The sequence below is a fragment of the Thamnophis sirtalis genome, unplaced genomic scaffold (genome assembly GCF_051295495.1).
Source record: "Thamnophis sirtalis isolate CommonGarterSnake01/CBP01778 unplaced genomic scaffold, rThaSir2_p1.2 scaffold_15, whole genome shotgun sequence".
Classification (NCBI taxonomy): Eukaryota; Metazoa; Chordata; class Lepidosauria; order Squamata; family Natricidae; genus Thamnophis; species Thamnophis sirtalis.
The window spans coordinates 18,968,285-18,981,380 of NW_028261395.1; the positions used below are offsets into that span (position 1 = coordinate 18,968,285).

Here is a 13,096-nt window from a genome sequence, read left to right on the forward strand (position 1 = left end):
AAGCAACTTTCTAGGGAAAGGCTAGAAAACTGCCATGTATTCTTCTGCCTGATCGAACCTCCCTAATGCTCCCTCATTATTCCTGAGGGACATTACAATTCAAATCATGCAACACGGGCCTGGAAAATTATGCAACCTTTGGGGCTCATGTAAACCACAAACAGCTTTCACAAGGACCTTGGACCTTCCCACTATTCAACTGAAACACCTTTCAAGAAAAAGCTCATTTTAAAATAGCCCGTAAATTTCTTAAATAAAAACCTGAGTACATGTTTACAAGTCAAGGATTTACGATAAAGTATGTAAGAAGTTTTGACAAGGTTCTTTTTTGCCAAAAGAGGAGCAAAAATCTCAATGCTTGTGGCTCCCCCCACCCAAAAGGAGGCCGGCTATCTTGAAAGCTCCAATAAGACAAATAAAAATGTCAGCTAAAGAAAAGAGTGGTTTATTAATGTAAACATTTACAATCAGAGAGTGCATGGAGTGGAGAACGTATCTGCTTGAGAAACGGTGGAGAGAAAATTAGTCAGATGACAAAAATGAATCTCAATAATGTTAGACATTCCAGGGCTTGAAACATCAGTTATGCTCCACTTTCTACTGAGTAAAACTCTGTTCATTACCTGCCTTTGATTTTGGCCTTTCCTTACAAGGCAACACACACTCATTCATCAGATGACCTTCTTGCTACAGACAGAACTCTGTGACCTCGACTTTGTCACTTTCCATCCATTCGAGGTGCATTAGTTCTCTTTTTTGCTCAATATTACCTCCCCATCACTTGTGCTTAAGAAAAACTGTGGACTTTTGTTTCCTATGGTTTCAATGGAATCTGCTTTCCTCCTTTTGGTCTATTCTGATTTGGATTTAGAGATCTGAAAAAGGTTTGTTTCCCTTTATTTCCTCTGTTTGCTTCTATTATACAGGTTTCAGGATTAATGCCCATGTTTTTGTACTAAAGACTCATGGGCTGGTGGCATTCTGCAGCCCTGTAATTCTTTCCAGGCACCTCTATGTTAGGCTTGGATTTCTAGCTCTATTTGGATTTTGCAGGTGTTGGGGCATGGCTTTCCTAGAGTAGTTCCACCAATGGGTATTATTTGTGTAATCTTTGCTCAGATCTCTGTTGCAAGAGAATATGAACGGCACTGTGAATATAATGTAAGATGTTAGTGTTGTGGTCTGCCGACGGCCTGCAGAACTGACAGCAGAATCAGACAGTGAGGCAGTTGGGGAGGAACATGGGCCAGTCTTTGGAGTCTGGGGAAGGCTCGAACGAGGGCTGTGTGTTGGAGGCAGAGAGGGGGCCAGGGGCATCTGAGAGTTATGTGCTGCCTCCAGAGTCAGACATCAGTGAGGCAGAGGAACAGGGGAAGCCTGTTCCCAGTACGCGCATGCGCAGAGCTACCAGAAGGCAAGAACAGTTAAGATAAAAGGTAAAACTTGGGAATAAGGCTTGGAGATGATTGGCCCCTCCCTAAGATATAAAGAAGGAGCAAAGGCACGTGAGCCTTTGCAGGAAGCAACTTTGTTCATTCTGGTCAGTTTAAGCTCCATTTTGACTCTGTGTTCCATATGGCCTTGCAAAGCTAATTGGCAATTAGGTCTTTGGCAGCGTTTCAAGGGACATAAAGGTGGGTGCTTATTAGGCTTATCCCGAAGGACTGTGGCAGACTTCTGTCGGACTCTTTACAAACTATTTGTGATTAATTACGGGCTGTGAATGACTATAATTCACAGCCATTGAAATAAAAAGAGAGTTTTTGGGACTTAGTGTGAGCTTTTTACTGTCTCAGGAAGCCTAGGTCAGAACAGTTAGTGCAAGCTTTACTGTATTGTTTGTCAGTACAGTTTTAATAATGTGATCTGTGCTGTTTATACTTATGCATGTATTTTGTAAAATATATCAATACTTGGCAAATACAGTCAATGACCTGATGGCCATTAGTAGCAAAAGGTGCTTACATGTATTTTATTATTTACTAAGTTTACAGGTGCCTGATCTCATTGGGACTCCTATGCTGTCCTGTTGATTCCTACACCAATACCTAACTGACATTCTTCCTCTCATACACATACAGTTTGGGCAATGAAGAACTTCAGTTGCTCTGAGCTACTTTGATAGTCCTTTTACTGCTGCAAATCCTATTACTAAATTCAATCAGACCTGAGTAATGAATCCCTAGTCAGTCCTTTAAACACAATCTAGTCACTGATAAATATTATGGGCTGATTTGGTGGTAAGCAGAGAGAGGACTGTAGTTATACAAATCCTTTCCTGTTTTTTTTATATGTCACAATCATAATTCCCTGTTGTGAGTATAAAATTAAGAGTTTTGAGTGGTTGTGTAACTACAGCATTGTGTATTTTTGAATAGTGAGAAGTTTTAATGAAATCTAAATCCAAGGTTTTCCCCTCACCAAACCCGTACACTCAGGAGTGAAATTGAAACAAACCATTGCAGTGCTTAGGGAATTGTCTTTGTTTCACATTAAATTGGAAATATGAGAAGAGGACTTCAAGAAGTTCTCTTATCGTTGGAAGGTGAAGAAGAAAAACTGGTTTCTATTTGCGAAAAGGGAGGAAAATTTCAAACCCAAGTCCTGAAATCAATAGTATGCATACTGATATGAAGTTAGAAAACATTTGGTTGAAAGAAAATACTGATTTCTCCAAAATAACCATTGTTTCTTGACACAGCTAAAAAAAATATCCTGTTATAGCAGACCCACCTCTGCAAACAGAAAAAGTTATGCTTAAATTTGGGAAGTTAGGATATAGAGAGAATAGTTTTTAAGAAATTGTCTATGGATTACCACTTTGTAAAGTACCTAACATTATGGATTACAATGAGAAAGAATAAAAAGATATGCAAATAGAAAGAATGCTGCAGCAATCTTTTCTGGACTTGAATGCCATGCAAAATGATTTTAAAATGGCTCAGAGAGAGAAAATGTCCATGGTAATTTATGTCAGGTTTTTGCTATTTCTTAATAAAACTATGGATATAAATGCCAGCTGGAACTGTTTAAGAATTTTGGAAAGAATTATCACAATCAGCTCTGGATGCAGGGACATTCAATTGGGGAGAAGTCCAAAAAAGTCAAGTAGATGGCAACATTGTGGTCACCATCTTGATTTTTGTTGTTACTCCCACTGCCCCATTCTGGATGCTCTAGAACAGAGGTCTCCAACCTTGGCAACTTTAAGACTTGTGGACTTCAACTCCCAGAGTTCCTCAGTCATCTGGCTCTGGGAGTTGAAGTCCACAAGTCTTAAAGTTGCCAAGGTTGGAGATCCCTGCTCTAGAGCACTGTTTCTCAATCTCAGAGCCTTTAAGGCGTGTGGACTTTTAAGTCTCAGAATTCGCCATGCCACACATCTCCAAATTAAAAAGCTTGAGAAGCACTTCTCTAGGACTTTGTATATGTAAGGATCATCTTACTATTCCTCTCTGAAATCAACCACATATTTGTTTAGGATTTCATTCTCTCCCCTCTGAAGCTGAAAAAAACCAAACTTTGCTGCCAGAAGATAAACAAGTCAAAACAAAGAGATAACTGAAAAGTGCCAAGTGCATTACTGGCCCTATTTTGATGGAAGAATCATGGCAATTCTTATCTAGGATCAGGTCAGATATTCAAAGACTGCATAAAATTGGACCCTTCTTGCAAAAAAAGAAAGTGTAATCTGTCTGATTTGTAAATCTAAAATTTGTTTAACATTTTTGCTGGAAAAAAATAAAGAAACAGAAAAAGAAACTCTTACCTGAAAAATTCCGAGACACCAGCATAGTGGTAAGGATTGCACCCTAAAAATAACAATATACATACACATATATTTATATAAAATACATAAAAAGTAAGGAATGAATATTCTGGACACTATATCAGTGAATATATATGTTTACTTTGGTATACTACAAAATAGAAAGATATGTCATGCAGCCACTAGTTGAAGTTTCTTCTATTCTCTTTCAAGGAAATATCTCTCTGCTTTTGCCTGTTGTAGCCTCCCAAATGGGTCTCTAAATGCTGCACGTACCTCCTAGTTACCCTGTTTCCCTGAAAATAAGACCTCCCCAGATAATAAGCCCAATCAGGCTTTTGAGAGCATGTGCTAAAAAAAGCCCTTCCTGAAAATATTGCAACACAGCAGCAGCCATGAGGTGACCACGCTTGCTGCCTCCTGAGCCTCAAAAATAATAAGACTTTCCCGAAAATAAGGCCAAGTGCTTATTTCGGGGTTCAAAAGAAAATAAGACCCTGTCTTATTTTGGGGGAAACACAGTAGCAGGATGTGAGTCACAATGAATTGGCTTGACTATACCTATGCAAACTGAGATTTGGTTTTGGTGAAAGCATACTACCAAAATGTGCTAAAACTGGTTGTTACTGACTTTACCAAGAGCCGGTAATGCTGCATGAGCCCCAGATAGCACTAAATTAGTAACTTTTCTATATTACTAATAGCTATGATCCATGTCCATACAGCAATTTAGTGATCACCAGAGCACATAAGACTGCAACATAAAATGTAGGAGTAGTAAATGGGGAAGAGCATTAATGAATGAATGAAATTAAAGGAAGAACATAGATTATTCTGTGTCCATGAAACTAAGATGGGGGGAATGAATGTAATAGATTTAAGAAAGGTAGTCTGGTTTTGTGATGCGCAGCTGATGAATACATGCAAAGTACTGAAAGTTTAGGTTTAATGAATGAAAGGAATAAATGTGTGTCAGAAGGTATGATGTATGTTATACTGAGTGTTGATAATAAAAGTACCAGACATGAGTCTGGTGAAAAACTGTGCAATATTCTGAACAAATGTAATCCAGGGATAAAAAAAATAGTCTGCCGGATAAAATGAATGGGTGCAAGAGAACAAAATGAAAGATAAGAAAAATTATTTAAGACATTCAAAGACTAAAGAGTGATTGAGAATTGTGATGTCTTTGGTGAAAGGTTTCAGAAAAATGTCTGCTTGTTTCAAATATGTGACCAAACATAAATATATTTATAAAGCCGTATGGCCAAGGAATGCATGAAAATCTAAAACTATTATTGATGAAAGAGAAAAATAGTAAAGCACATAAGAATAAATGACTCTGAATGTGGGGCAGATATTTATTTGATAATCTCAGCAGTGGTCTTGGAAAAAATAGAGTTAGGGGAAAAAAGAAAATGAAAGAAATGACAGTGAAAGAACAACTGGATGGATGGATTTTAGGAGATGGGATTTAATTTCCTAAAACTAGATAGTGGATGAAAGGAAATAAGATGTGGAAACTCCTTTGAACAGTTGGATAGGGATGTTACAGAGTGGCGTCTGTGTGTGTGTGTCTGTGTGTGTGTGTGTGTGTGTGTGTGTGTGTGTGTGTCTGTGTGTGTGTCTGTGTGTGTGTGTCTGTGTGTGTGTGTCTGTGTCTGTGTGTGACAGAAGGAGAGAGGGGGAGAAATGGAGAGAGACAGAGACAATGCTTGAAGGAATGAGATTTACATGGGAAAGAGATATAGAGGTATAAATAGAGGAGTGATAAATTATGGATTTGATATACATATTGGGTGACAATTTGAGTTATTTCATGTTTAAATGCATCTATGCCTAATGACTGAAAGAATAGCATTATATTTATACAAAGGGAAAAGTAGCAAAAGTGAATGAAATAATTACAGAGGGTTTATTATTAAGTGTACCTGGGTCAAAAACTAACTATAAGATAAATCTGAGAAGGACAGTGAAACTTTCTGCTGGGCAGATGGTGTGGAGATCAATTTTTTTTGCTTCCCAACAGGTGACTGAAAAATGTACTTATGTGAGAAAGGAAGTTGATCAAGGAATATGACATTATGTAATCGGTGGGTGTTAATGTGTCCTTTTGTGTGTGTGCGTTTGTTAAAGGACTTTTACTGACTGAATGATAAGGCTTTATTATTTGCTAATAGATAAAAGGTGAGATGTGAGATAAAGAGATTTTTGGATGAAATATTAGATAAGGTCAAAAGTTAAATTGAACTTGTAGATGAAGGTGAAATCATTTAATGTATTTTTCCATATACATTCCTTCCTTCCTCCCATTTTTTCTCTTTTCAACTTTTTCATTTTTTTCTTAGTTTGTATTCATTTTTTATCTTTGTAGTTTTAAGTTTCAATAAACATTGTAAAAAAAGAAAGGCAGCTGATCATAAATAAATTTCTTGATTTAGGGAACATATACATAAAAATATATTGACTTGAATTAATGAAAGTGTGTGGTGCTTAATGGAACTGCATTTACATGGAGGAAGCATGCAGTGGAGTGCCTCAAGATTCTGTCTTGGGGTCAATGCTCTTCAACATCTTCAAAAAGGAACTAGATGGTAAATATTAAATTGTATGATGCAACATGGGCTACAGATCCCCAAATTAATATTGCAGATCAAGATTTTTTTCTCTTTTAGCATGGAAAACAGAGCAAACAATTTCAAGTTTTAAATACATGGTGAAAAACTAAAGAATAAAAGTGAAATTCTATATCTTGCCAATAGGTGCAAAGGATAATAGAAAGGTAGTGAGTAATGTCTGGTTTACTGGAAGGAAGGAATGTTAATTGAAAGAAGTATGAAGTCTATAAAGCCTATTTATGCTCACTTTGCTATGTGAGAGTGGAAGAAGAAACAAGAAGCTGAGCCATTCTGAGGACTTCAGGAATGCAAGTGATGAAACAGGAAGAGAAGGAATGGGTACCGAGTACAAAACTTGGTGTATAAAAGGAGGAAAGAAGTATGGTATGTAGAGGTGGATGGGTGCTGTACAGAAAATGAACGAGGACTGAATTCACAATTGATGGAGGGGAATGCTCAGACACCAGGTACAAGAAAAAGTTTAGATCCCATGCGTGTACATGCACGCCTGCATGCAAACACACACACACACATTATGTTTCTATACCTGTCTGCATTGATTTTAGGTGCAGTAATTAAAATGTATATTACCAACTTCAATAATCCCAAAATGTGGAATCGTAAGTTATTGTCCCTTTTAAGAACATACCTTCAGCTTTCTTCTGGCATTGAACTTTCTCAAGCATTCCACAGTCTCCTGTCTGTGCATCATAGAAGCAACTGTTGATCGTTGCTGGAAAAAAGCAAAAAGAAAGCTGGCATTTAGATCACTATCTCAGTTTATTTAATTACCAGATTTCTATTCAAGCATTCAAAATAGCTTATAAGTCACTCTCTCTGCATGTTATTCTGCTGCATGCAACTGGCCCACATTCAGTGTTTCCATCAATGAAGAGGGGCTTGAACTTATGTCCCCACCAGCCTGAGTCCAACCCCTTAACCACTAGCTCTCAGTCTCCATCTGTCCACTTCTACCTGCCGGCCTTGTAGTTCTTTCAGCTTTAACCTGGTTGGTTCCCATTTCCAAGCTTCTAAAGTTACTGTGAGAAAGAAAGCTGTAGATACTTACACAGACCCATGGGTGCTTAAGTGCCTGATCTGCTGTGATGCGCTTTGCAGGGTTTATTGTCAGCATCTGGTTGATTAAATTCTTTGCTTCTGGGGTCACAGTATCCCACTCTGGAGAAGGAAACTAAGAGGAAAGATAAGAGAGGCTTTAAAAAAAAAAAACAGTTTATGTATTCCTGTAGTTGCTTCCACTTTTATTCCATACTGAATCACTGTAAGTGAGTGGCCTTTCAGGGACTCACATTATGGTTCAAAGCAGAAAAATATAGGTGATACAGTTCCAAAATGGATGTGAGCTGTAAACTACGAATTTTTTTGAGTGTTACATTGCTGAATTTAGGTGACAGTTAAATGGGAACCTTAATTGGTTCCTGGTATCTCATCCAGCTAACAAAACTAGAAAATGGTTCTCTTTAAAAGAATGTTCAGTCGCTAAAAGATTTTAATACTTCAGAAATTACCGAACTAGCATTATTCAGGCAAAATAAACCCCTCTATAATATTTATGAATGAGCAACTTCTGACACTATCCCTCTTCCTTATCGCTTATGCCCAACAACGTATATTGCAGCATGATGCATCAAAACCAGACAACTAACTGCAGAGAATAACATATAAAGAATTTTCTTACATCATATGCCCCTGCCTTGATCTGCTGATACAGTTTATGCTGATCTTCATCCCAAAATGGAGGATATCCAACAAGTAATATATACAGAATAACTCCTAGGAGAGAATAAAAAATTCCAGTTACTCTAAAAGGCAAAGGCACTCTTGAGTCAATCCATGGGGACTATCACCTTTTATGCTGCTGCCCTTTGTCACAAGGTAATCTATCTTCAATGTTCAAGATTCATTCCAACTTCTGAGGTGAAACATACCTTTCTCTCTTTGTCATATGATCATCTCTCAAGTTATCATAATTATTTGTACATGGAAAAATCGGAGAATGCTAGCAGCATCCTTAGCCATCATGTACTGCATGTTAATACATTTATTTGAAGTCTTTCATGGGTTTTGAATGCTAGGAACCAAGAGAGACAATATATTTGCTCTCAGTCGTGGGGAAGTCTTTCATAAGCCAGCCAAACTCATTTTTAATGACATTTCAAAATGTTCAATTTAACCACTTTATTGATATTAGAGACCTTCAAACAAGCAAACTTAATTTGACACCTGGTGGGTATTATCTTCCTCTTTGGATTTAAGAAATTTTACAGTATATTTAATATAGGATTGGCACAAAGCAAAAAAAATATCTTGATTTAAGAAAGTTTTAAATGAATTTGGAGACCAGAGAGATTTGGAATGTTGGTTATTTTTGCTATAAGATTGAAAAAAAACATGTAATTAAATAATATACTTGTGGGAAATGACTGAAACAGAACAAAAACCATTTTAAGAACTGAGGCTTAATGAAGCTGGTAAGGGGAACTAAAGAATCAGGCAGAAAGAGTTAAAATGCCTATAACTGTTTCTTATTTTAATTTTTTTTGAAACCTGGACTGAATATTAATAACAAATGTATTAAAAAGGGTACAGATTTTAATGGACAAACTTTTACAAGGTGACGAAAAAATATTTTAAAAACCTTTTACCTGATATAGGCATTATAGAATTTGAAGGCATGAAAGGCAACAAAATTGAGATGACCAAGATGGAATTACAAAAGACAAATCAAGAAAAGTATCTGGGCATGGAACAGCTGCAACAAGACACCCTGGGCAATGCTCTTTAGGGAATTTACAGAGTAGGCTGGTAAAAACTTTGAAGACTCCTTTTAAATGCCAAAAGGCGATGAAAGATCAAATCCTGCAATACCATAAGAATGATGTAAAGCTCAAGATTGTGCAGAGCAAAAAGGACTATTTGACCAGGGATAAACTATTTGCTGGATACGTCTGGATAATTCTTAATGGAGAGTTCAGCTTTTGCTGACTAGGTTTGAAAAGATGGTGATTTCTGGACTGTGTACAGATAAAAGTTAAATTATGGGAAGAAGAGAGGGTTTTTTTTATTTGTAACTTTAAAAGAGGGCAGATAGTACTTTAAAGGATAGTATATTAGATTATGTTTGATATTGCGTGATAAAGGCGGAAGGCCACCTTTGTTGCCTCTTCTACTTTTTGGTCTTTTTTTCTTGCACTTTCTGAACTTTTATTTTTATTCTTTCTTCAGTTCTGAAACATCTTACTCTCCCTGAGGTGAGATTAACTTCCACACCCCTGACCCTTCCGAAAGAACCTGAAGACCTGACTCTGCCAGATGGCTTGGGGTCCCAATTGGGGGGAGAGTTTATCACGGTGGAGGTACTTGATCAACTAACAGCAGCTCCCACCTCCCCTTCACCATGCATTCCAGTCATTTCCTCCACATCTTCTGGCTTTAGTTATAATTTGTATTTTATTATGATTTAATTGTGATTTTACACATTTGTTTGTATGTATGTAGGGGTGTGTGTGTGTGTGTGTGTGTGTATGTATGTATGTATGTATGTATGTATGTATGTGGTTTTATTTTGATGTTGTAAGCCACCCAGAGTCACCTTGCAGCAAACACATTTAATAAATAAATAAACAATTTAGTCTATACTGGTTTTTACTATGTTTATTAAAAATCTCAATAACTTTAGTTTAAAAAATTGATAAGTCCTGTCCCTTGCGTGCAAAGGACCACCCCAGCAAGTTGATAAAACTTTTTTTTAATAAAATGAAATGTAAACAAAAGAAATATAGCAAGGTTAGACATTAGCTGATCTGTTCCTTTAAGATAATGGATGACTAAGGACATTTCTAATTGCTTGCTCATTTGCTCCACTTATCAGACTTTATACAAATTAAGTGTACATACTTTCTAAGTGGACGTCTGTACCAGTTACAGGTTGTAACAAAGCATCAGAAGTGCATTAATAAATCAAAACCAGATTTATTACTCTAGCAAACAAAGAACAATGTTCCCATTCATGCAGTAAATGTTCTGGTTTTTTACAATGAAGAGAGTATCTCAATGAGAAGTTTAAAAGCACCATTCATTTCAGACATGAATGAACAGCCAATCTGGACCATTTCCATTCTAAACCAGTTTGAGACAAAAATGGACAACAAACCAGTCTTTTTTCACCCCAACTAATACAAGTTTTTCTTTCAAACTTCGGATGAAGAGAGTTAAAGGTTTAAATACTCTTAATGGAACAGCACATAATTGCTGGATATATATAAAAAAAGTGTTAAGTTACGAAAGTGCAGTTCCATTAGTTCCCTGGGAATTTCATGGGCCAATTTTCTGCTAAAAGAAGAAAAACAGATAAAAATGTCTGAAAATTGAGAAGCCTAATTAATCATCTAAATGTTAAAATAAAAGAGAGCTCTGCAAAATATATTGTGATCAAAAGAAAAGTTAGATTACTCTGAGAGTTTTGCAGCCAAATGTTGGTTAAAAGAAATAGATGTGTTGAATCTTTGCAAGACAGAACATGGTCATTTCACAATCCCTACATCCAGACTTCCTTTCACTATAAGATCTGTCAGTCCAGATTCTACATTTCCATCACACAGGATAGAATCTGTCAATGTCCATCAAGGTTCTGTGTTACATAGGTTTATTTTCAGGAAACTAATAACTTTTCAAATAATGGGGATGAACACCCTCAGCAGCTGGTAGCACTTGGTTTCTAAAGAACAGGCAGCAGTTGGATAGAGTATAGAGCTGCCTTTTCAATTTAATTGAGGAACATTACAGTCACAGGTTCATAGACTATTCTCAATCTCTGCAAATGGTCAGATAGCTTGATGCTCCCACTTTAAAGCAAATAAATCCCATAACCCAAACAATTATGATTAAAAGATAGAGGATCTTACCACATGCCCATATATCCACTGGCTTTCCATAAGGATCTTTTCTTAAGACCTCAGGAGAGAGGTAGCCCGGAGTACCTGCAAACCCTATCAAAGTAGAATGCAGCACTTCAGAATAAAGCTATTACCGTATTTTTCAGACTCTATGACACATCTTTTTCCCTCAAAAAAGAGGGTGAAAATCTGGGTGCATCTGATACACTGAATACAGCATTTTTCGCCTCCCGAAACTCCACCCCTTCACCAAAATGGCCATGCATAGCCTTTAGGAGGCTTCCAGAGTGCCATTTTTGTCCCCCAGCCCCAGCCGCACTCTATAAGCTGCCTAAAGGTTATTCATGTCCTTTTTTTGACAAAAAAACAGACCCCTTTTAGCAAAAAAAAATGAGCCATTTTTTGCTTCCCCCCCCCCCCCCCAGGAGCACTCTACAAGCCTCCTAAGGGCTATGAAAAACGGGCCGTTTTTGAATGGTTTGTAGCGTGCAAAAACTTTTTTTTTATTTTCCTCTTCAAAACCTTGCTGCGTCTTATACTCTGAAAAATATGATAATTTCACAGATTACTATAAAAGAAGCCTTCTGACAAGAAGTGCGGGGGATGTGTTAGAGCTACCCCATGAATATCTCATGGAAAAGCTTCCCAGACTAGGCAATCCTGGACTAGCATAGGGTGTCAATTAAATCAATTCCCCTCCCACTCCAGCCGTAGGGAAGATAATCATAGAATATGCCAGGATTGATTCAGCTCCAATTAGCAGATGAAATCTAATGCTGTGGACAAATGTTAATTAATATTTTAATATACATTGTATTTATATCCCGTGTTTTCCCTGGGACATATCCAGGGTTTCCTTTATTTTATTTGCTTTTCATTCATATATTTGCAGGACTTACAGCTCACTCCAGTCAGCCAACTTTGAGCAATATACACCTGCCCACTGCATATTTGATGCAATGCAATGCAAATCGAGGTTTTAGCTTAGTGGAGCAGCCAGGTTTACACTGATTTTCTGAAGGCCAGGAAGGAGGGATCAGTTCAAAAGCTGGGGGTGAGGTGGTGGTGAAATGAGATGATGACTGAGAAGTCAGGACTTCATGGCCCTTGAAGTCTCTGGCCAGTCTGATCAGCAGGACATGTAAAGATCCAATCCTACTAAATTTCATTAGGCAGGCAGATGTTACTGGGAGAAGGGAGTCTTGCAGATACCACAGGTCTTGAAATATCTAAGATTTTCAAGGTGACAACCAGCACCTTGAATTGCACCTAGAAGTCAAGTAGCAGCCAGTCTAGAATAGATATATCACATGGGTTTCACATGGTGCATCCACAGCTACTATGTTCTAGAGCAGTTGTAGCATCTGCAGCCCAACACTCAAGAGTCCTCCATAGGCTGCACTTGACGAAATCAATGCCAATTCTGAACCCACCATCTCAATCAAGTTTCATCCATTATCTCACTAGACAATCAAGGGCCCCTCACTCTAAAATCTCCCAATCAACTCCCATCCAGCCCTTCTCACCAGGAACTATCAGAAGGAATTCAGCCATTCCCTCTTCCCCACTTCCCAAAAATCACATTTCCAGTGTCCCCCTCTCTTCCTCCTCCAACTGCACTAGCTTCATTACATCTTGGGAGTATCCAACTCAGTTCTACAATGCAAAGCTCTCAAGGTAAATCCTCAGGGACATCTCATACCCTGATCAACACTTTTTTACCCTCCTACCATTGGGAAGGAGATATAGAAGCATAGCCAGCCACACAAACAGGCTGAGGAACGGTTTTTATC

At 37.7% G+C, this 13,096-nt stretch overlaps 1 protein-coding gene across 21 annotated transcripts in view; it reads right to left on the reverse strand.

The window, feature by feature from the left end:
* Positions 1-13,096, reverse strand: part of CAMK2G (calcium/calmodulin dependent protein kinase II gamma) — a 191,982-nt gene that overhangs the window by 46,544 nt on the left and 132,342 nt on the right. For all 21 annotated transcript variants that reach the window (XM_087702260.1, XM_087702262.1, XM_087702261.1 and 18 more), the window contains exons 8-12: positions 11,313-11,396; positions 8,087-8,181; positions 7,457-7,579; positions 7,037-7,120; positions 3,770-3,812 (exon numbers count right to left, since the gene is read on the reverse strand). In XM_087702260.1, the coding sequence (XP_087558386.1) occupies positions 3,770-3,812; positions 7,037-7,120; positions 7,457-7,522 (193 nt within the window). In that variant the 5' untranslated portion in view covers positions 7,523-7,579; positions 8,087-8,181; positions 11,313-11,396. The remainder of the gene's footprint in view (positions 1-3,769; positions 3,813-7,036; positions 7,121-7,456; positions 7,580-8,086; positions 8,182-11,312; positions 11,397-13,096) is intronic.